General features: G+C 49.1%; 3 protein-coding genes across 3 annotated transcripts in view; 1 reads left to right on the top strand and 2 right to left on the bottom strand.

Moving 5' to 3' along the window:
- Positions 1–7208, bottom strand: part of b4galt1l (DP-Gal:betaGlcNAc beta 1,4- galactosyltransferase, polypeptide 1, like) — a 14463-nt gene extending 7255 nt beyond the window's left edge. Inside the window, exons 1-2 of the mRNA XM_041048114.1 lie at positions 6327–7208; positions 3103–3338 (exon numbers count right to left, since the gene is read on the bottom strand). Of these exons, the coding sequence (XP_040904048.1) occupies positions 3103–3338; positions 6327–6651 (561 nt within the window). The 5' untranslated portion in view covers positions 6652–7208. The remainder of the gene's footprint in view (positions 1–3102; positions 3339–6326) is intronic.
- Positions 7209–9256: 2048 nt separating this feature from the next.
- Positions 9257–17702, top strand: rest (RE1-silencing transcription factor). The gene is made up of 6 exons (XM_041047756.1): positions 9257–9406; positions 11200–11490; positions 11630–12199; positions 12309–12469; positions 12933–13016; positions 14328–17702. The coding sequence occupies exons 2-6, from the start codon at positions 11237–11239 to the stop codon at positions 16226–16228; spliced, it is 2970 nt and encodes a 989-aa protein (XP_040903690.1). The 5' UTR covers positions 9257–9406; positions 11200–11236; the 3' UTR covers positions 16229–17702.
- A 9-nt stretch (positions 17703–17711) lies between these two features.
- noa1 (nitric oxide associated 1) lies at positions 17712–23968 on the bottom strand. Its single transcript, XM_041047757.1, has 9 exons — positions 23686–23968; positions 22025–22984; positions 21484–21648; positions 21009–21119; positions 20224–20315; positions 19974–20105; positions 19098–19214; positions 18905–19022; positions 17712–18338 (listed from the first exon to the last, which is right to left on the bottom strand). The coding sequence occupies exons 1-9, from the start codon at positions 23891–23893 to the stop codon at positions 18103–18105; spliced, it is 2139 nt and encodes a 712-aa protein (XP_040903691.1). The 5' UTR covers positions 23894–23968; the 3' UTR covers positions 17712–18102.
- Positions 23969–24091: the final 123 nt, after the last annotated feature.

Here is a 24091-nt window from a genome sequence, read left to right on the forward strand (position 1 = left end):
ATGTGTTTTATAACACGTCATTAATGCATCGAATAAAAAATAAGATCTGACAAACAGCTTAGCTCTGATTCGCAGACACAGAGAAAACAGTAGAAGCAGAGAAAGAAGAAGAAAGAAGCCAGTTTACCAGTGCGACCCTCTCAGCCAACAGCTGCTGCTATTGGCTAAGACCAAGCAGGGGGCGGGTCTCAGCCTCTTCAGCAACCACAGCCATTGGTCAGAAATGCCTGACATGCAGAGGGAGGAAGGGTGGGGTGTAGGGGGGAGTGTGAGAAGCAGGGTGAGGAGGAAACTAAACAAAAGAGGAGGAGGAGGAGGAGGAAGGACAGACAGGAGAGAGAAGAACAACTGTGAGTCACAGTCACAAACAAACAAACAGAGCTGTGAGAAGAAGAAGAAGAAGAAGAAGAGTTTAAATAGTCAGAACTGAATGTGCTCCTGCTTTTATTTTGAAGATCCAGATTAAGGATGAGTTATGTTGAATAACAGTGTGCTTTTATTTTGAAAAAAAAAGCTGACAGAGCAGCGCTGACACTGTGATCAGCACTGGTTTGACTGGCTGAGTGATTCACTCTGACTGGTGACAGTTTAATGATGGACGCAGACCTTTCACTGATCACCTGAAACCAGGTGAGAACATGAAAAGCAGCTTCACCTGGTTCACCTGAGCGAGCTCTGCTCGTGTTTATGGAAACGTTTTAACCATCAGGTTCATTCTAAACTCATTCCCACTTTAAAGGTGCTGTTTACTGTAGTAAATGTTCTGAATGAAGTGATTTAATCGAACAAACATCTGGGAGTCACTGATCCAGCTGTCGACAAACTGCACTTCTACAGGTCTGGTTTTAAGCACTTGTTGCTATGACAACGGATCAGATGAATTTAAAACTGAATTTGAACTGATGTGAAATCATGAGCGTTAAACTGAGGAGGACTCTGATCCACACACACACACACACACACACACACACACACAGTAAAACTGGTCCTGATCATGAATCTCTTCCTAACATGAGAGAATCTCTCAGATCGTCTCTTCAGCCTGAAACTTCACACAGCTGCAAAGAAAATAAACAGCTGGCGTGAACAGACACGACAAACACGGCAACCGCCACTAATCCTTCCACAGAGCAGGTCCATGTTCCTGAAGTCCACCAAAGAGTCGACGAGCAGGGCCCAGAGGACGAGCAGGGCGCTGAGGACGAGCAGGGCGCTGAGGACGAGCAGGGCGCTGAGGACGAGCAGGGCGCTGAGGACGAGCAGGGCCCAGAGGACGAGCAGGGCGCTGAGGACGAGCAGGGCCCAGAGGACGAGCAGGGCGCTGAGGACGAGCAGGGCACTGAGGACGAGCAGGGCCCTGAGGACGAGCAGGGCGCTGAGGACGAGCAGGGCCCTGAGGACGAGCAGGGCCCTGAGGACGAGCAGGGCGCTGAGGACGAGCAGGGCCCTGAGGACGAGCAGGGCGCTGAGGACGAGCAGGGCACTGAGGACCCATCAGACGTCGCTGCTCTTCAGTTTTAGATGTTCTAATTTCCATTGTTTCACATAAAGTAGAGAAGTTATTTACTGATCTAGTGGAAGTGTGAGTGTGTGAGGAAGAACAGAGTCCTGACTCTCTGATGTATTTTTGTTTTTTATCTTGGCAGTTTCACGTCTTTGACACTCACGGTTGCTGAAACCATGTGAGAGGTCTGCAGCAGTTTCTCGGTTCTCTGAGGTGGAACTCAAACAGCAGCTTTCACCTGTAACCATGCTGTTTACAATAAATAAATAAAGTGAAGTAAGAAGTACAGTGGTTCCCTTTCTGAACTGTGGTGGAGTGGAAGTATGAAGGAGCTCTACCTGAAGATATTTAAGTGAAGTACAAGTACAAGTACAAGTACCTCCAAAGTAAAGGACTGAACTTCTTTACTCTCCACCACAGCCTATAAACCTCCAGAGAGCAGGTTCCTTCCTGTCCAACAGGATCCTCGTGTCCGTCCTGGTTAAACACACTGACTGAAGTGTTTGAGCAGTTCATCCATCACAGCTGCTCCACCCGACTCCAGCACAATGAGGGTCCTGTGTTTCCAGTGTGACCATAAAAATCACTCCAAGGACAAGAGCGGTTATTCCTGTTCCAGCTGATAAGACAAGGACGTCAGCGGCTCGTCCACACACACGTTTTACAGCGCGCGCACACACACACACACACACACACACAGTGAACACTCCCTCTCTGAGTCTGTTTAAACAGATATTCATGTTTCACTGGAACAAAGGATGGAAGTCCACTCCACACACTCAGGTTTCAAGAGCTTTTCCAGGAGGTTTCCAGGATCTCTTCAGTGCCACACCCTATCACACACCTGCTGTTCCTCTGCTCAGGATGAGACGGATCAAAGACGTGTGTTAAAGACGTTCATGTCTTCTGTGATTTAGAGCTGAAACAACACGTTTCTCCACAGAACAGATGTAAGGTTAAGGATTTCCGTTTGACAGAGGATCACGTGAACAACTCATTTCTGAACAGTAAAGTTTGTTTGAAGTTTTTCTATTGCAGTGAACTTTCTCCTGTCTTCCCATCAGTTCAAACACGCTGTGAGTTTTCCTTTCTTCAGTTACACAGTGTGTGATAGGAATATAAACGGCTGCATGTCATGGTGTCAGGACGACACATCGTGTTCACTAACTCTGTATAAACACAACAATTAATCATAAATATCAGTAATGAAAAGAAAGTTAAAAACCCGCAGACCCTCAGAGCTTCACCTGATGAGAAGCAGGTAAGGATGCAGGTGGCAGCTGATTTCAAACACGGATCACACACCACTCCAAAAAAGGAGCCACGTGATTGGTTGAGAGCAAGAACCACACAGAGGCCGAGCCCTCCGGTACCTTCTGTTTCCCCGTTCATTCACTCAGGCAGTGAAGATGAACAGAGCTGAAGCAACAACATCAGCCAGACTCTTAGTTTGAAAAGCCTGAATATCACTAATATTATCTCTAATATACTGGAACTACAAACACTTCTTTACGCCTCACTGCATGTTCTGTGACACGCCGTACTGATGGTTAAGGGCAGGTCACAGACACCTGGGGTCTGATGACATCACACCGTACCTGGTTGATGACGTAGACGCCGTAGTCGAGCTGCTGCCTCTGCAGGATGGGGTGCAGGTAGTACAGCCAGTATTTGAGGTGTTCGTCCCGGTTGCGGAAGGGGATGATGATGGCGACTTTCTGCAGCGCCTCACAGTCTTTGGGTTTGTAGCGTCCGCCCGGCCGCAGGTTGGGGTTGTCCTTCTTTATCTGCTCCAGATTCACCTGAGTGTTAAACTCCACCCGCAGAGGACCCACTGAGGACAGAGACATGGACATCAGCTCTGACACAAACACCTGAACAGCAGAACATCAGAACCTGTTCAGTTCAACATACAGCAACACTCATCCAACATGTGTCAAACAGCTGCTCTGCTCTTTGTGCCTGCCAGCTGTGAGCTCTGTATCTGCTGGTGCAGACGCCGCTCACATGACTCCCCGTGAAACCACGACGCGTCGCGTCCAGATCTGTGAGGTGTAAGGAGTAAACGTGAGCTGAGGAGCAGCTCGACAACGTGTCTCTGGAGGAGCAGACTGACGTGGATCAGACGGGTGACGTCCTCCTCATGGGGACATTCATCATGTCCACATACATCACTGTGCTGCTGCAGTGGATTGTGTAGCTCAGCCTCGGGTTGTGTAGAGTTGTGTGTGAGTCCTGTTTAATAACTGACAAAACAGTGTGATGTCACAGTGTGACGAGCTCAGGTGCGTTCAGGTGAAGTGCTGAATGCGTGACAGTCGGATCACTGGAGTCTGAGACCGGACCGAGCACAAACAGCTGGAGCACAGCACAGAGTTTCCCTTCAGTGTGTAATCACACAAATATGTCCGTGCAGACGGAGGCTGGTTTCTGTCCAGGCTGCTCACTAACTCAGACACAGGCCGTCTCCGTCCCGACTGAGACACAGAACTCAGAAACTGATCCCAGGTCAGCGACCTTCATCTGGACTCACATCAACTTAGCAACAAAGACCAAAGCAGATCTGCCCCGGTGTTTACAGAGGAGCTCACGCTGGACTGTCCACTGCTGGCTGTCCTGTTCAAGAGTTAAACAACAAGGACAGACAGTGTTTCACAGCGTCTGTCTCCACACTGAGACATCAGACCTGAGGGGGGGGGGGGCGTCCCAGCTGTTTCCAGCTGAGGAAACATGGAGACCATGAGTCTGATAACAAACATCTCTGATCATCTCAGTTACACACATGGGTCAAACGGAGACGAGCTGGAGGATCAGAGAGACCACGTCCCAGGTGAGCTCAGGTCACTGAACCCAGAAACCACATCAAACCAGCCTTCTCTACAGGAAGTCGCCGAAGCTCGAAAACTCGCCAAATGTGGCGAGATGACACAACACGCTAATTAGCATATTCATGACATCATCACATCTGAAACTGGGCTCATTAAGACGTGTTGACCTGCAGTCTGACAGAACCACCACACACCTCAGTTAAAGGCGGCGTCTGTACTGGGACCTCAGGTGTATTTACCTGTAAAATGATCAGAGGCAAAGTCAGGAGCTCGTTCGCGTCAGCATGTCAGCTGCTGTGGTGTCACCTGAGTGACTCATACGGAGGCGTGTCTGTGGAGGGAAAGGCCGGCGTCTCGCTCGCGGGGAAACACTGAAACTAAGGTTTGTCCAAAAACATCGATAGATTATCTTCTAGATCTGAAGTCTGGGGACAGAGACGCTAAGTCGTCAGCGCTGACTGTAAACGCCCCCTGCTGACCAAACAGAAACGCGGTTCATGTTAAATGGTGTAACTCCATCGCTCAGTCACATGGCACTGGGCCGACCAATGGTGTAACTCCATCGCTCAGCCAGAGACAGACGGAGTTTCAAGGCCTGGAACAAAGAAATAAAGCTCAGCTGGACGGTCTGAGCTCCTGCTTCACTAACAGAGAGAAACATCTGGTTTTCTACAAACCGTCTCCCCAAAGACTCCTAACGCTGTCAGCTGCTGCTGTTGGCTGGTTCCTACAGCCAATCAGAGCGCAGCTTCACCCCTCACCCACTGTAAACTGTACCAGGAGCTGCTGAGAGTGAAGAGGAGTGTGATAGGTGGGAAAACGGAAATAAATCACAACGTAGGACTGACAGAAACCACCGAGGAGGAGGAGGAGGAGGAGGAAGAGCAGGATCTTGTCCTGAGGCTGTGACTGGTTCAGACATGTGACATCTGGAAACACAGAGAGTCTCAGAGTGAGCTAAAGCTCGCTGAGGAGAGAAGAGACTGATTGACAGCACACAGCAGCAGCACGCTAACCTCAGGACGGTTCCACAGGTGCAGGACACAGACGCTGCTACTGTTTGATAGGTGATTGATCACGAAGGCGATCTGCAGATTAGGGCTACGACTAACAGTTATCTTCACTATCCACTGATCTGTAAATCATTTTCTTGATCATCAAATAAGCTTCTGGTCCATAAAATGTCAGACAGTCAGCTAATCTGAACAAACTGACAGTGATGCAGTTCTACTGCCGAGGACTCCTCCATGGAAACGACCTCAGTCAGGGAATCAGTCGTTTCCATTAATTAAACTAAACCCACACACAGTCTGTGTCTCCACCGGTTCATTAAACTTCATGAGGGTGTTTCTCACACTGATTAACATCAGGTTCATTGTGTTTCTCAGCCTCATGAACTGCTGATTATCCACGATATGTCGCGACAGAATCGGTGCTGAGGCTGCAGCGCTGTGAGCGATGCTGCTCAACTCGTGCAGGTCCACACTCGGGGTGGTTCTAACCCTGAAGGGGTAGAACCCTGTGGTGGTGTTCGTATGGTGAGACCAGTTTAGCCAACACGTGCACCTGTTTGGAGATGCAACCCCGTAGATCAGATACAAATAAAGAATCAATAAACTGAATCAATGAGCCAGTAAGTGCTTACTGAGAAACATCAATTTATCGTCTGATTTTCAGGAACAAACTGCAGAAAAGTTTATTTGTGTGAATTAACTGCTTGTTCTGTCTCATGTGAAAGAAACAAACGTTTCCAACATTTTAAAAACCAAACAACCAACTGATTAATCAAATACAAAACTGTAGTTTGTATAGGTTTTTGGGGGGTTTGACCTGGTCCCAGTCCAGTCTGAGGGACACTTCAGACAGGACCAGCACCTGAAGTCATGTCTTACTGTTTCCAGTCCTCTGTGACTGTTAATCTGTAAAAGACTCCGCTCCTCACAGTTCTGGGTGAAGTGACAGAAATCACAGGCAGGAAACCCGGCCAGTCTTACCCAGCAGAGGTGATGTCTCCGGGCATTTCTCCAGCTTCTTCACCGGCTGCTCTGCCTCCGGCTGGTGTCTCGGCTCCTCCGTCTGCTGGACCTCCGCGGGTCCGTCTTTCTCTGGCTCGGCTCTGGAGGTGAACCCGGTGTTTCTGAGCCGGGTCAGCTGAGTGACATTATTCCGGGACTGCTGGTTCTGTACGAAGGCGAAGCGGATGTCCAGAGAGCGGACGTAAAAGACGACAGTGACGGAGATATGGAGTAAACACAGCAGCACCACCAGCTTACAGGTCCGGTGCAGGAGGTTAAAGTTGACGGTGGAGTCTCCGGACATCCTGCTTCACCTCCTGGAAAATGTATTTCAAACCCAACGGACAGTTTGAAAAAAGCAGAAATTAACTTTTACGGTTTCCGTTCTTCTTCCCCTCTAAACTACGAGCTGCTGCTTTCGGGCTCCATTTTCGCTCAAGTTGACTCGAAAGTTTCGAAGTTTTTTTCAACGAGTTTCTGTCAAATTAAAACAGAAAGCTCCCAAAAAAAGAAGCCGAGTAACGAGCCAAAGAGCAGTTGGAAGTTTCGGCTCTGTCACAGTCGGATAACGGTGAGCGGAGGAAAACTCCCCGTCAGTTCGGAGATAGCGTTAACTGCTGACGCTAGCTGCTACACGGCGTTAGCCGCTGGGAACTACGTGTCTCCGTCAACTAGCTTCGTTACAACACGGCTGGTAAACGCTGCGAAGTTCGGCCCGGAGCTCAGAGAGGTCCCGACAGACGGTGTCAGACAAGACGTTTCAACCACCGCTGACAAAAAGTGCTGTTTTTTAACAGCGACGTTACAGAGAAACTCGGCAAACTTCGGCTCAGTCACCGAGTAGGACGCCAAACTGTAAAGGTCACGAAATTATCCGTTACACTTCCGGTTGGCATCAAAGTAAAACCGGATAAAAACCGGAAATTATGGTTTCGAGTGACCCACCAGAATAAATACACATTTTTAGTGCGGAGTATTAATAATTTAGTAAAATAATAAATGTAATTAATGGATTAACAGTTAAATTTCTTTATTTCCAAAACATCATAAATAACACGTTTTTTCGTGTTTTTAGGGAGAAGAAAAGAGATTGAGGGAGACAGAAGAGAGAGAAGACAATGTATGAAGCCAAGAAAAACTGAGGGAACAACCCACAAAATGAGAGCCTCACATTGTGATGATGTGCAAGATGTTTTCTCCAGGAAAACCTGTCAAACTTCCAACAGTTTTCTGTCTTCATTTTGTGCCTTTGTTGTTGCTAAATGTTATTTTTATTTCAAGTGTTGAAATGATCAGGAATGGAAACTACACGTTTCCCAGCCCTACTAGGAAAGTGAGGCTTTTATTTTGAAAACAGGCGCACCGTAATTCCGGGTGTTTAGGTGTTTGTTTTTTGAAGCCGTGTGGAGTAGATCCAGAAAGGTGCGTAGTTTCCGGTTGTGTCAATCTGTGACATCAGTTTATCAATCATTGATCCGAGTCAGTGATTACTCTTTGATTAGTCCTGATCAGTTCACAGTCTGACAGAAAAATAAACGGTTAATCATCTGCCTTCTTATCTTTAATCTGATTTTCCAGACGCCGAGCAGCTTGTAACGTGACAAATCATCGTTTTTACAAATTTAATTGTTTATAGATCAAACAGATCAGACACGTGGTGATGACTAAATTAAAGCACGAGCGCCCTCCTGAGGCGAAACGGAGTAAATACAACAATCAACCTGCCCAGTATTACCTCCTGTCATTATTTTGATGTTAGTGTTTACTTGTATTGCTCTGTTTATTTTTGTTTTTAACTTTTTTTGTTTTCTCTCATTTTACCATATAACGTCTTCATTTTATTTTCCTGTTTTCCTTTTCAGTGATCTTTCTCATTATTTCTGTATTTTTAGTTTTCACTTTCTTGTTCATGGTTGAACCTTCAACCTTCGGTAACCTCTGTTCAAAACTGCACCGATCCTACAGGATCCCAGTGTGGACAAAATACTTTCATTTATATTGAAGTGGTAAGGATAACAGAGCACAGAGTGATGTCCTCTTTGGAAATACACTAAATACAGTTAAATATAATGAGTGGACTTTTTGAATAAAGACTGTTTTATATAGACTCAGTGATATGCTTCATGAATAAAATGTTCACTGTGGCCTAGTGACAGGCATTGAATAAACTTTGACTCAATGAAAAATAAAAAATATCTACTAATATTCTGCTGCTGTGGACAGTTAACAGATAAACTCAGAGTTAACTCATAAAGTCAGAGTTTCATTAATTCCCCTGAAACCAACCAGGACTGCACAGAAGTTGCTTAGTTGATTGACAGAATATTCATTGGCAGATATTTTAACACTTGATTGATCTGGTTAATCATGTACCACACACTCACATGTCAATACTTGAATAATAAGGAATTTTGTGGCATTTTATTCACTGATCATTTGATTATTTAAGAAAATAACTGTCAGATGTATTGATAATGACTGATGATGAAATTGTTGGTTGCAGCCTAACAGTTCTCCGTTGATGGAATAATATGGCCTGACTCAGGTTTTCTGTCTGTTAAAATCTTCACACTGGTTAGCTAGCTTCACACTTCATTATAAACGAAGTCCTGTCACGGTAGATATTTTACTTAAGGGGAGAACAGTTCTAACAAATCAAACTAATCAAACGTGGACCCAGATGACATGAAGTGAACCTGGGGCTTTGGGGCCCCTGGGGCTTATGGGGCTCTTGTTCTGGGCGCTGCCGCCGCAGGTGTGCGTCCTCTCGGTCTCTGGGTGACCGAGTGTGGCGGTTACCGGTTATTACAGCGCAGTAACACACACTGACCGCATCCCTCCATGTTTCCTCCTCAAACTTCGAGCAGAAAAAGTTCCAGCTCGCCCGGAGCGACGTGCTGACGTCACGGCCGTGCGTCGGCGCTGGCTCGCTGTAGAGGAATGTGCGGAAACTTCTCCGTCTACACTTTTCTCTCCGCGCAGTTCGTCGAAGAAAACAAAACATCAGAACCGGGAAAAAAGTGCAGGAAACTTGAGCAAAGTTCGGATCGGAGGAGTCGGTGAGTTTCTGCGCTGCTGGGTGTGAAATGTCGGCCACAAACCGGAGCCGCACGGCGGCTTTTCTCGGAGCAGAGCGGCTGAAAGTTGTTGGCAGTTCGGAGGAAAATGGAGGCGGTGAGGTGGAGGAGAAGGCGCTGTCCGGGGCTGATCAGGACCATGGCTAACACTCCGACATCACCGCCCCGCACTTTACCCGCACTTTACCCGCTTTAACCTTAACTTCGCGGTCCGAAGCAAACAGGACAAACCTCCTCTGACTCCTAACTCCAGCTTCTGACATCTGAATCAAGATGTCGCTGTTTGAATCGACTTCTGAGCTTCCGCAAACTAAGTTTGGTGAAACGCGGACATGGTGGCTGTAAATCACAGCGTTAGATCGGCTGCACTCATTTTACCAGTAAACCTCAAGCATCTGAATCTACCTCCAAACACGTTTCAGCAGATATCACAGTGACAGACACGGCTGAATCAGTTAGCAGAAAAATGTTCCTGATTTTTAATGTGATTTAAAATCCGCAGAAATCATGTGGAAGTTCAGTCCGTCACTTTTTAATCTTAAAGTCACTTTGGATTTAAACAGTCACCAGATTTACCGTGTTGTCGGCGCCAAAGTGGATTTTAAAACTTAATTTTTTGCTTCTTTTGACCAAACTTATATTCAAGTTTAACTTTAAGATTTAATCAGATATCTGTAGGCGGGCTCTTCTTATCTGGCTGATTTAAAGTTTATGTCACTTTCTGTGCTCCCACTGAAAAATCGGGTACCTTCCTTTTTTCTTATTTTTAAAAGTAAGATGCGGAGTTTCCACTGTGAAACTAAGGTGAGGTGTGTTCAGTTAAAGTTGGTGTTTTCCAGAGGGAGTTCTGAATGTGTGTTCTCTGACTGTGGCGCTGTCGACTGAGCCGTGGTGCTGTTTCAAAATGGCGGACAGCCGTGTCTCAGTGTGCGGAGCGTCTTCAGCTGCCTGCAGCAGCGAGTTACCGCGGGTCAGTGTCAGCGAACAGCGAGGAAAGTTTAGAACAAGATGATTTAAAGTTATAACGACAATCAAACTTCTCACGTTAGAACATGAAACTTTTGTTGTCATAACAACAGTTTACTGGCTGTGAGGAGGAGAGCTGCCGTCAGGCGGAGGCGACTGAAGTGAACGGAGGTCATTCACACACGGCGGAGCTGTTAGTTATAAAGTCAGTATACGTCAGAATCACGTCATGACGGGACACGTTTCACGTCAGGACCTGGTGAATAGCATACAGTTAACACCAGAGGCCTGGGTTAGACCCGGTCCGGGGTTAGACCCGGTCCTGGGTTCTGCTGGGTTATTGAATTTCACAGAGGGGATCAGTGAGCAGCTTCGCAGGAAGGCGGACCGCGCTCAGGTGTGAGGGACGGTGCTGGGTCAGCGATGGGGTCAGAGCGCGCCCTGCTGGACAAACCGTGTGATGACACCTCACATCAGACACGTCTGTACAGATCTACCTGAGGCTGACACGTGTCTGTGATCCAGGTGTATGTCTGAGCGCTCCTGTATGTGCACAGGTGTTCCTGTCAGATCCCACTGACAGTACAGAGAGGAAGTGTGCTCGTCACGCACAGTGTCTCCTTCCACAATGATGCATTCATGTGTTCATCACTAACGCTGCAGCTGATTTTAATGACTTCATGTTCTTCAGGGTGGTTCTGTGAACTTCAGTGAAGTCTCATGTTAACACAACGTCATCGTCTGTGTGTAGTTTGTGTTTTTACTGCACCTGCTCTGGTCTCTGATCCTCCGCGTGGTCGTCTCTGCAGCTTTTCGTCCCTGTGGAGGTGAAGAGACGAACTCGACATGGCCGCTCAGACGGTGTTTTCGGTGGAGATGTTTCCTGTGGGTGTTTCTCTGATGGAGGACAGTCAGAGTCTCAGCGACATGCCCAGGAACACACTGCCCGCCCCTCAGCTGGTGATGCTGGCCAACGTGGCGGCGGTGACTTCGTCAGAGGGCGGCGCCTGTGACGGCAGCACGGCGGACGAGAAGGAGATGATGGAGCTGAAGACGGTGGGATGCAGCTACTCGGACAGCGAGGACGAGAGCATCATCAGGTCAGGATGATTCCTCTTCACACAAACCGGTCCACAGCCGAGGGAACTGTCCTTTCCATCCATGTCCTCACTTCAGTAAACTTTAAAGATGGTAGTGACCCTGTTACCTGTGTTTTAACTCACCTGTGTGTCTGACCAGGTACAGCTATGACAACCAGAACCACAGAGAGGTCTGTATCATCGAGTACACGGAGTCTCCAGGCCCGGCCGTCGACGCCGCAGTGGTTGGTAACGGCGCAGAGGAGGAAGAGGACGATGGGGACAAAGCTGAAGATCTGTCCCGCTGCCCTCAGCCCCGCCCCTCCACCAGCACCAGCGCACCTCAGCAGGTCGCCAAACGTAAAGACAGCCCCGCCACCGTGACTGAGAGCGTGAAGAAGAAGAAACCTTTCCACTGCAAACCGTGTCACTTCCAGGCCCAGAACGAGCAGGAGTTTGTGGAACACCTCAGCACCCACAGCATCAGCAAGATGATGGTGGTGAACCGGGTGGAGGGGCGCAGCAAGGCCAAGGCCAAGGAGGCAGAAACACCTGAGGCCCAGGCTCTGTCAGGTGGGGAGCTGGGCGGCAGCGGGGAGCCAGGGGCCGCGGTGACAACGGGCGACATCAAAGGGCTGATCAGGTGTGAACGGTGCGGGTACAACACCAACAGATACGACCATTACATCGCTCACCTGAAACACCACAGCAAGGAGGGAGACGACCACAGGTAACAGGAAATGAGTTCTGATTTCCAAAACATGGTCAGCTTCATTTCCTGTCCAATAATGTCATGATGTCCAGACCTGAGCAGTGTGTGTCTGTGTGTGTGTCTGCAGGGTGTTTAAGTGCACACTGTGTCCATACACCACCGTCAGCCAGTACCACTGGAGGAAACACCTGAGGAATCACTTCCCCAGCAAACTGCACACCTGCAGCCAGTGTTCCTACTTCTCCGACCGCAAGAGCAACTACATCCAGCACATCCGGACACACACAGGTTCGTCTGTCTTCCTGTCGGCCGGCCGGGCCACAGCAGCGGGGTCAGCCCTACGAAGGCGTCAGGCTGACTGACTGAGCGGTGAAGTCACACCATTGGTCAGCCTAGCGCCCGAGTTTCCTCATTGGCCATTGCTCCTTCAAAAGTAACTGGTACAAACAGTGGGAGGAAGATAGGACAGCTGGGGATGGAGGGGAGGAAGAGGACAGGCAGCATAGAAAACATGAGACAAACAGGAAGTGGACAATGTTAGAGGGCCAGCATTCAGGTTCCAGAACAGTTGGTGCATACTGTGTGCTGATAGGAGACACAGCACAGCTTCACAGCTCCCTTTGAAGTATGAATGTGTGAGTTAGTCAGTCCACAGTTTTCTTTGTGAAAACATGAAGTGACAGATGTGACAACATGTAAATGTCTTCATCCAGATGAACATGTGATGTGTTGTGTTTTCGGTGTTTTGCAGGTGTGCGTCCTTTCCAGTGTCTGTACTGCGACTACTCCAGCTCACAGAAAACCCACCTGACCCGACACATGAGGACGCACTCAGGTCGGTCGTCCACACTCTGTAAAACAATCTCAAACCACAGGACAATCAGAGACGATGGTGATGATCGTGTTACATGATCTGACTGAAATACAGCAGGAGAGTCGGGATTCAATCAGGTTAACATGTAGACTGATGGACGGTGAGCAGGTGCTGAGTCAGAGGGGGGCTGGTGTCACATGACTTGGACCAGAGTCAGAATCTGAAAAGATGCTGACTCTTTGTTGAGACCAGTGATGGTTTCCATCACAGAGACTTGACCTGGGACTCACATGTTCTGACTGGACTGGACATTAAACTTCAGGTTCAGGACTTGAGACTCTGGAGTTGCTCCTGTGGGGTAACAGTTCAGTGGAGGTAAATCAGGTTAAACGATTAAAAACAGTTTGGAATCACGCGGCCTGCTTCATCGTCTCAGGCAAAAACTTTTTCACAGCGACGCATCAGCTGATGTCGACCTTCAGCTGTGACAGCAGCGTCCTGCAGCAGAGACGGATCAGTGGTGTGAACTGATTAACAGCATTGTATGTTTGTGTTGTTCTTCCTGTCACTCACTGTTAACTCTCCTGTTTGTGTTGCTCTCACTGAAGCAGCGGATTAACATGGTAAAGTGATTTACATTAGACCTACATGTTGTGACGTCCTGTGTTGTGTTGTCTGTTCTGTCTGAGGTGTTCATATCAAAGCACATCAACCTGAAAACACACCTGGCACCTACACACCTAGCATCTACACACCTGGCACCTACACACCTGGCACCTACACACCTAGCATCTACATACCTGGTACCTACACACCTACACAATCAGGAAAACACAACAAGCACCAGAGCTTTCAGAAAACCATCCGAGACACAAATATGGTTTTCAGGTTTATCTGCTCTGGTGTGGGCGCGACCTGAGTCCTCCTGAGTCCTCCTGCATGAACAGCCTCGTTTCAGAGGGGACAGATCTCAGACCAGTGTTAGTGACTGTTGGTCTCCATGAGTTCTGAGTGTAGACTACAATAGTGTAGGCCCTCTGGCTGATCCTGGGATTTCTAAACTAAAAATCCGTTTTAAAAAGTCTAATAACAGTTTGTCAGCTAATAATGATTTAGTTCATTGACAGAAACCTGTCTGTCTCAGGTTGGGTTACTGAGGACACTGTATTTACACAGGCAGGTTACTGCACAGCTGCACAGAGAAGATGATGCTAACCGGTCCTCAGGTGTATCTGTCAGACTCACCTGCTGCATGAAACCCTTTAGTGTGCTACCTGTTTACTGCTAGATCTTCCACTGCAGCGTTGTAACTTCTTACCTCTCTGTGTGCAGGTGAACGCCCTTTCAAGTGTGAGAGCTGTAACTACCTGGCAGCCAATCAGCACGAGGTGACCCGCCATGCCCGGCAGGTCCACAACGGCCCCAAACCTCTTTCCTGTCCCTACTGTGACTACAAGACTGCTGACCGCAGCAACTTCAAGAAGCATGTCGAACTCCACCTCAACCCCCGCCAGTTCCTCTGTCCACTCTGCAAGTACGCTGCCTCCAAGAAATGCAACCTGCAGTACCACATCAAGTCCAGGCACTCCGGCTGCAACGTCCCCGTGGACGTCTCTAAAGTCAAGCTGCGTGTCAAGAAACCCGGACCTGACAGTGCAGAGGAAAACTCAGACAACAGAGCGAGCAAGTTTGAGAATTGCTCCAGTGTCGAGGAGGACTTCGATATGGATGACGAGGACGAACGCGAGGGAGCGGACTCCAGCCCGATCAATCTGTCAATCAAAAAGAGCAGCAGGTCCAGCAACGCCCACCCTGTGCAGGGTGAAACATCAGACAAGGCGCAGAAGAAATCCAGCGTCACTTCTGAGAAAGAGAAACTACTGAAGGTGAAGGACAAGGTAGAACCAGAGAAAAAAGTCACGAGGCAGAAGAAGAACGAGAAGGTAAATGAGAATCCTGCAGAGAACACAGCTGTTAAAGAAACTCACACAGAGACAACAACAGCTGCTGGACAAACCGACAGCAAGGTGAAGAGACGAGTCAAGAAGCTCCCTGTGGAGAAACCCACTGTCCAGGACCAAGCAGAAGCACATGAATCCCAAAAAGACCAAACAGAGACAGAGAAACCTGACCAACAAAGATCTAAGGAGGAAAGAATGGCACGGCAGAAGGTGGTGAAAGAGGAAGAGAAGTCGAGACCTGAGAAGGAAAAAGAACAGCAGAAGAATGATAGCAGTGAAAAGGAGAACAAAAGCCTCAACAAGCCCAGGAAGTCTGGGACAAAGAAGTCAGAGAAAATTACAGTGTGTGTCAAAGAAGCTCAGCAGAAACCCGAAAGCCATGAGACAAATAAAAAGGAAAAGGCTGCAAAGAGGAAAGCAGTGGAGGCATTAGATCTTTCCAAAAGCTGCTCAGAGACGCCAGCCAAGGTCAGACGACTGAAAGCCACAGCTGCTGAGAAGCTGCAGCCAAAACCTGCTGCAGAAGACTCTAACAAGTCCAATGAAGCCACTCCGACACGGCACAAGTCCAGTGGAACAACACCAGTGAAGCAAAAGAAGACCAGGAACTCCAACAAGAAAGGTGCAGGCCTTCCACAAACTGTGGAACCAGCTAAAGAAGAAACAAAGTCCGTCAGCAGTTCGTCCACAGAGACTCCAGAAGCATCCGCTCAGCCGGACAACCCGACACGAACCACAAACTCTGAGCACCGGCCGACAGAAAGCCGCCCTGCACAGACCAAACCCCCCGGAGGTCAAACAACTGCAGCTGTGCTTGTAAAGACTCAGAACAAACCCTCAGAGAAGATGGAAGTGTCACCCACCTGCAGCTCGAGTAAGGACACACCTTCTCCAACTGAGGACCCCCCTGCTCCGACCTTCCGTAAACCCAAATCACCGCCCTCTCTGATGCTTCCGAGCCAGCGAATCAAACCCACTGACCCGGAGGACGATGAGGGGATCCACAGCAGTCACGAAGGCGGAAGCGACATCAGCGACAGTGCGTCTGAGGGCAGCGACGACTCCGGCCTCAATGGCAACGCCGCCGGGTCAGGTAAGATGGCCAACGACCCCGAAACGCCCACTGATGAGATCCCCACACCAACGGAGCTCAAGAGTCACATGTGCATCTTCTGTGACCGTACATTCCCTTTGGAGGTGGAGTACCGCCGGCACCTGAACCGTCATCTCGTCAATGTCTATTACATGGACAACACCAAAGGACAGAAATGAGGATATGTGTCCACAGCCACGTCTTTGTGCTATGGACATTTGTTTGAGCTCTGAGCTCTAAGACCAAGCTGAGCAGTTTGTCGTTAGATTCTGGTTATCAACTGTCTCTACGTGTAAAGATGAACTCAAACTGCCAGAGAGCCTGAACTCTATGAGACGGATTCAGAAACTGCGGCTTCTCTCATGATCAGGCCTCTGAGCAGAGGCAGTGGCTCATTTTGTCACATATGCTGAACCCACTTGTGCCAACATGTTGCTGGTTTTTGACTCTGAGACCAAACTGGTGTCAGAAATGAGATTTATTACCTTTGTTCCGATCAGATCTGTATTGTTTTTACTGTTTTCAGCTACAGGAGCGTGATCTTTGTTTGCAGCGTCTCACGTTTGGAAAAACTTCTGTGGTTCTGTGGTTGATTTTCCCAGTGAGCGAGTTGTGATGTGCTCCAGGTCTACGTTCGTGTGACCTCAGGGTTACACTGTCCAGATGTCAGCGCTGCAGCTTTGGTACGTCCCTGTGTTATAATGAACAACAGCAGGTGGCGCTGTCACGTTTCTGACTATGTTCCAGATATTTTGTAGAAATCTGTATCTAATCAAACGAGATGCTGATCTGAGCAGCTCTCACACCTTTACCCTCATTAACTCGTGTAGCTAAGGTTAGAGAAAGCCTTCGGTGCCTTTGACAATCACGCCTGTGTCCTGTAACGTCTTCGCTTCTCTTTTAGTTCTGTTTTGGTGAAAACAACACGTTATTTTCATGTTTAAAGTCAGCAGGAAGAACTTCATTTTCAAAAACTTCCCTCGAGTCCAAAGAGACGACGGTGTGTTTGGTTTCTGAGAGGGAAGGCGAGCCTGGTCCTGACAGGGGGACGCCGCTCAGACTCTTCATTCCTCATTCAGGGCCACGCTGGTCTTGGTCTGGGGCTGGAGGAGAATAAAACACGAGTTTCAAAGCCTGAGTGTGTTAAAGAATTAAATGCAACTCGTTTCCTTGTAAATAATCTGGTGCAATATTCCCGTTTTAGATCGAGAAGCCAAAGTGAGTTTCAGTCGCGTTTTTCTTCTGACTGTGAAGAAACGTCACCTCTGATCTGTTTCCAGAACTGAAGTTAGAACTGATGAAAACCTGATGATGCATCCTCACAGTTAAACCTGTGTGAGACAGGAGTTGGTTGTGTTGGGGTGTGTGTGGCGGCAGCAGCTCACGTGTGTTGTGTACTTGTTGTTCGGACTCTGGTAGATGATCCTGCGTGTTAACTTGTGTCTGTATCCTCAGAACAGGATGAGACGTTCAGCGTTTCCGTCCTCTGATGTCAAACTGATGGGACGTGAATTAGCTAACTGTCCCCGTGTGTGGACAGCCTGTGGGTGGTGGGGGATCTTATTCTCTCTGGACTAACACAGTGAGGTGAAGGTTCAAGTCACATTTAACCTGTATCGTACATTTTTTAAAAATAAAGTTCAAACTTGTGTTTATTTGTTTCTGTGTCTGTTCGAAACACGGACGAGTAGAAAAACACGTACATACAAACACACTCAGTATTTCTGTCACGTCTTCATCAGCCTCACGTCAGGGTCTCTGCTCGTACACTAACGTCTGTCCACTGCAGGGACTTCACCTGGGACCTGGTGGATCCACGTTAGGTGAAGAAACGGTTCAGGTTCATCTGGCTCGCAGGGGTCAGAGGTCAGAGGCCACGAACTCACCACCTCTGCAGAACCATTCAGGAGACAACATCTGTCTGTTCTGTCCACATCTGTCTCTCCAGCATTTCTAAAGTCACTGACCGCAGAAGCGAAGAAGTGATGGACAGACATTGTCGTGGACACCGGCTCCTCCTACCTGTCCCTCTGTATATCACCTGTCTGCAGGTTCATTTCTTCTTCTTCTTCACCTGCAGCCTTTCGGCGCCTTTGGCTGACAGTCCACTGTCCACCAGCCCCGGTGGTTTCATCAGTTTGTAGGCGGCCGATTTTTGGACGCGTTGTCCCTTCAGAGAGACGATGTGAGGAAGCAGAGGCGGCGTCCTCAGACTGAAACCTGCTGCCTCCGGACCGTGAACCCTCAACAACACCTCATCACCTTCAACTGCCGTCACAGCCACCCAACCTGCACAGAGATGGGACAGGTGAGGACGGAAAGGGACATGACAAGGCGGGACAAAACAGGTGAGGACAGGACAGAAAATTCAAGTGAGTGAATAAAACCTGCAGAATGATGGACGGTCATTCACTGACTGAAGCTCCTGATCAGTGAATATCAGCTGATCAGAGGCTGATTGATCCGTTTGACCTGCTGCTTCTTTTCATTTCCTCCAAATCAGAGTCTCCACAGGAATTTAGACAGTTTGAACGCTGGACAGCCTGATCCTTCATCTGGACTCTGGTCTCTGAGTCCACCTGAGGACTCTGAAATATCTGGCTCTTCAGCTGCTAGATGCTGCAAGGCTGTTTACAGCTGTTTACAGCTGTTTCTCTGGAAACATCTGCTGCTGGCGTCACATCCTGAACATTAACCACAGGCTTCTCACCATGGGATTTATCAGAACTTATATTTTAGCTGCTTTAAATTCTTTGATGATGAGGAGCTGGTTGCTGAATGAGGTGCCACTGAATGCTCCAGGTGTATGAATACATGAGGATGTTTCTCAGGTGTTTCTCAGACTGAGCGTTTACCTGCAGATGACAGTTTGATGTCAGCAGCAGCCTCCAGGTAACCTCGACCCTCCAACCTGAACTCCTGAGGAACCAACGCCGGAAACTCCTTCATACGCTCCGATCCTCCCATGGGCACCTGAATGCACCACCGCACACACATCAGTATCAGAACTCCACCATCGGAACAGCTGATTGTGACCACGTGACTCACCCCCAGCAGGACGTGTCCCGCGTGTTTCTCATAAACGCTGTCGGCTTTTTCCAGACTGGTGATGTGGACGGGGACCCGACTGGATGCCACCACTGAAAACCAGCAGGACTTTTGTCCCTGCAGAGGACGAGTTGGTCAGACACACGATCGAAGCAACAGCTGATCAATAAGTATCTGCTGATCAGACAATAACAGCTTGTAATCGATAAATACCCTGTGATTCTCCTTATATATATTTTATATATATATAATTTATATATTTATTGATTATCATTTATGAATGATGAACAGAAAAAACTGAAATGAAACAAAGAAGAAATGAATGAACCAAACTACATGAACGAAGCAGGTGTGACGGACTCTGCTGGACTCTGACAGGTGAGCCGTGTCCTCAGGCCTGATCACCCGGATCAACACCTGGATCTGGGTATTGTTCCTGTTTAAAGTTCATGTTCACCTTCACATCAGCTGTTTGAGCCTCTTGTTCTTTGGTCACTGTACCTTTCACCTGTTCATGTGACTGTGAACACCTGTCACCTGAGGTGGGCGCAAGGTGTTAGGGATGAACGTCGGAATAAAAACTTTCATCTAAAGAGTGATGAATTCTGTCATCACTTCATTTACACTGAACTCAGTGTGAGATCTATAGATCATCACTGATCACTGATTGACTGGGGACAGGTGCGATAAACAGCCACAGCTGCGTGTAACAGTAGCTGGATATCAGCGCCACAGTCTGCGGGACGTGGATCGAGTCCTGATTGGTTCCAACTATTCTGACCACCCGCTCAACAGGAAGTAGAAACCCTGCTAACATGGCGGCGCCGGTCCTGGCGTCAGTCACCTGGTCACCTGTGTCACCGTGTATGATCTCACCTGCAGGAAGTCGATCCTGGCCAGAGCTCCCACAAACAGACTCATACTGGGCTTCAGCACAAACGTCCGCGGGACGATGGCCTGAGTGGGAACCACCAGCTTCACTTCCTGTTCGTCCAACAGGCCGAGGATCTGGGCGAGAGACATTCAGACAGACAGACAGACAGACAGAGAGAGAGAGAGGGGGGGGTTATTATGGGCTGCATCCTGCTGAGAAGACTCTGGATCTGTGAGGGTCCAACTGTCTCACATCGTCCTCCTTCATGATCCCCGGGGTGTCGTACAGCCAGTGAGCGTCCTTCAGCTCGTTGTAGGTGAACTCCTCCACTGTCCTGCTGGGACCTGAAAGGTCAGAAGTCAAAGGTCAGAGTCAGTGGATCAGACTTCCCCCACCCCCACTAACAGAGTCCAGAACAGGGTCAGAACCAAACCCTCAGAGGATTCAGCCGGTCCACGTTCTGTTCTGAAGCTGCACCACATCAGAGAACTGATCCAGCAACAGGCCGAAAGACATCTGGTGCATGTTGTTAGAATTATTATTATTATTATTAATTTGATCTTTATCGTGTCACATGATGGATCGTCTTCCTGTGGACTCTGGAAGTCCTCCGAGGCCCTTCGTGGACCTGGACAGGCCTCTTTGACACTTGGACTCATTTAGACCTTTATCTGACATCACTCCAAGGCTAAACTCTCATAGGATTGTGGGTAATATAGCACTCCATCACAGACGGACACATTTGTCTCGGTCCTGGGTCTGGTTGTCTGGGTCCTGATTGGTTCACACATACACATTCATGAGGAGGTCATGTGACCTGACGCCTCCACATGGACCAGGTCTCAGACTGAAAATGTCAGAGTCAGCGAGCTCAGTCTGAGCTGAGGACACGGACTGTGTCAGAGACAACGAACCGTTGGAACATTTGATCTGAACAAAATCCCAGACAGAGTGAGACCCCCCAGAAATGTCTGCAACCCCCCCCCCAAACTAAAATAGATCATCCAATCAGACGCTCTCTCTCTCTCTGTCCTCACCTGTCGTCCTCTGTCCGTCGTCATTTTCTCCAAAAGCCAAACTGTCTGGATCAAACTGGATCTCATTTGGTCTGGATCGAACGTCAGACCGGAACGTTCTGCCGACACGGCCTGACGGGTGAACAGGTGAACAGGTGAGCAGGTGAACAGGTGAGTCCAGCAAAGGAAACGTGTTTCATTTTTCACAAAGTAAATCAAACCTTTACTGATGATTTGTTGTTAGAACAGGAAACAGAAACGTCTCGTTAGAGGAGAAAGGTTTTGTCTTGGAGGTAAAAACGCTGCTGCAGCTGATGTTTGCTCTTCGTACGCGTCAGAAAATGAACTCAGTCGATCTTTGTGAATTTGAATGAAATTTGTTTTTAAAATCTAAACCATTTTTAATCCGGAGTCGATGTTCGTAGGACAGCACTCGGTTCACACAAAGACAGAAACCATTTAAACCTCTGATCAGAGGATCCAACCCCCGACTTACCCACTAAGTAGCCCTGTCTGCTGAACTGTCTCAGCCTCCTCAGCTCGTCCTGCGACAGCTCGCTCTCCGTCTGTTGCGACGATTCGTTCAGTCGTTCCTGTCGTCTGAACATCCTGTACGGAGTCGGGTTGATGATGGGAAACTTCAGCAGGTTCAGAGTCGTCCCTGAATGCACCACGGCGGGAAAACACAAATGGTCACATCACACACAACATTAATGTCAGACAGATGAGACACAATAAAAACACAAAATATCAATAAATTATACTAAAGTGATGCAACAAGTTAAAAAAGAATGAAAATATGAGGAAGCTGAACAGAAGATTTCACCGTTAAAGAAAGGTTGATGTGAGTTATTTGGGCAGTGGGATTATTCAGGAATCATTCAGATGAATATTCAGTTATATATTCACATTTACATTCAGCTGTTTAATATTCAGACACATCTGTGATGTTGCTGGATTCAGAGAAATCCTGTGCGTCTCACTGTAAACAAACAGGCATTAAATTGACAGAAAAGTGAATGGAGTCTGGTGCTCACCGGGCCATGGTGATATGGTGGCCTTGTGGATGACATCAGAGGCTTTGGACTTGCAGTAGTCGGACTCCAGCAGCGTGTTGAAGAGGGTCGACTTTCCCGCGTTGGCACTCCCCACCAGGTACACGTCGCCTTTGTATTTCCAGGACCTCTGCAGGCCGGAGATCAGGGTCTCGATACCATACCCGGTCTTGGCGCTGATGAGGTGGACGTCAGTGACCTGGCCCCCGATGCCGGCTTCCTGACAGTACTGGGCGAGCCGCCGCTTGATCCGCTGCAGGTAGCCGGGCGAGTCCCCAGGCAGCAAGTCGATCTTGTTGCCGAGGACGACCACGTGTTTGTTGGTCCCCACCAGCTCGGGCAGGCCAGAGACGATGGAGTCGGGGAGGTCCAGCAAGTCGACGATGAGCAGCACCAGGGCCCGGTGTGGCCGGATCTGCTGCACCACGGCCCGGTACTGGTCTCTAGACACCTGTAAGTTCAGGGCCTTGTGATGATGAGTGAGCAGGTGGCAGCGCTGGCAGGTGGCTTCCCTCAGACGCCCCTCCTGCAGCAGGGCCTTGTATTTCTCGCTGGGCAGGTACCCGGGGGCCCGGATGGAGGTGCAGTGCAGCACGGCTCCACAGCCCAAGCAGCAGGTGTCACTGACCGGCTCGTTCACGTCCGGAGTCCCAAAGACCTTGTGCTCACCTTTACCTGCGGCCTTCTTCTTCTTCTTAGTCTTTGCAGCTATAAGGTTTTCATCCAATGGGAAATCCACATCCTGGAACTGGATTAGAGAGTCAGGGTTGGCCTCCCGCTGGGCCCCACCCCTCAGCACCTGCAGCTGACGCTCCAGAGTCCTCAGGTGTTTCTGGGGGGGGACCTGAGGCTTTTCAGGAGGAGAGATGGAAGGGGGGGGGTGCCGGAGGCTCAGCTGGTGGACAAGGTCTCTCTCCTCCTGATGGGGGTCGTCCTCCGGATCTGATCCAGGAGAGAAAAGAGACACAGATCACATTAGGTCATCATCACCATCATCACTGAGGGGTTCTGGAGCCACAGAGTTGAGACCAGTTACCTTCAGCTCACCAACAGAATGACCAGCTGACCTGCTAACCTGCTGACCAGCTGACCAGCTAACCTGCTAACCAGCTGACCGCTAACCAGCTGACCACTAACCTGCTAACCAGCTAACCTACTGACCAGCTAACCTGCTAACCTGCTGACCAGCTGACCAGCTGACCAGCTAACCTGCTAACCTGTTGACCAGCTGACCAGCTGACCTGCTAACCTGCTGACCAGCTGACCAGCTAACCTGCTAACCAGCTGACCGCTAACCAGCTGACCACTAACCAGCTAACCTGCTAACCAGCTAACCTACTGACCTGCTAACCTGCTGACCAGCTGACCAGCTAACCTGCTAACCTGCTGACCAGCTGACCTGCTGACCTGCTGACCAGCTGACCTGCTAACCTGCTGACCAGCTGACCTGCTGACCAGCTGACCTGCTAACCTGCTGACCAGCTGACCTGCTAACCTGCTGACTAGCTAACTAGCTAACCAGCTGACCGCTAACCAGCTAACCTGCTAACCTGGTTACCGTGTGTGCAGTTCAGATCTCAGACCCTGTGAGAGCAGCAGGGTTCAGTGCTCAGGTACCTGTCCGTGTCCAGGCTCGGTCTCACCTGTACAGTCCAGAAACACGAACTGTTCCTCCAGGTTCGGGTCTACGGTGCAGCTCCGGGACCTTCCACCGTCTCTGCTGCTGAGCTGCCGGATCAGACCCCGACCTGAGCCCGGTGCCGCAGAGGCCGCAGAGGGGACCCGGCGGGAGACAGTCCTCCACAGCTGCCGGCGGACACATACCTGAATCACCGGAGACAGGTGAAACATCTTTAGGGTCCGGACCCACCGGATCAGTCCGACTTCACCTTCGAGCTAAAACACACGCGCCTTCTGGCCTACGACTTCCTACACGGATGTGACGTCAAACTCGTCGTTTCCGTTCCGTTAAAAAAACAAAGATTTTATTTTCAAAATAAAAGCAAACATGTGGCACGCGGATATGTACAGGATCAATACGGACTAAAT

The sequence above is a fragment of the Toxotes jaculatrix genome, chromosome 10 (genome assembly GCF_017976425.1).
Source record: "Toxotes jaculatrix isolate fToxJac2 chromosome 10, fToxJac2.pri, whole genome shotgun sequence".
Lineage (NCBI taxonomy): Eukaryota > Metazoa > Chordata > Actinopteri > Toxotidae > Toxotes > Toxotes jaculatrix.

Coding starts and splice junctions, on each gene's coding strand:
- rest (XM_041047756.1), top strand. CDS start 11,237: ATGGCCGCTCAGACGGTGTTTTCGGTGGAGATGTTTCCTGTGGGTGTT. Junction 12,200..12,308: donor AAGGAGGGAGACGACCACAG/GTAACAGGAAAT, acceptor GTGTGTCTGCAG/GGTGTTTAAGTGCACACTGT. Junction 13,017..14,327: donor ACACATGAGGACGCACTCAG/GTCGGTCGTCCA, acceptor CTCTGTGTGCAG/GTGAACGCCCTTTCAAGTGT.
- noa1 (XM_041047757.1), bottom strand. CDS start 23,893: ATGTTTCACCTGTCTCCGGTGATTCAGGTATGTGTCCGCCGGCAGCTG. Junction 22,985..23,685: donor CGTGTTTCTGGACTGTACAG/GTGAGACCGAGC, acceptor CTCCTGGATCAG/ATCCGGAGGACGACCCCCAT. Junction 21,649..22,024: donor CACCATATCACCATGGCCCG/GTGAGCACCAGA, acceptor TGGTGCATTCAG/GGACGACTCTGAACCTGCTG.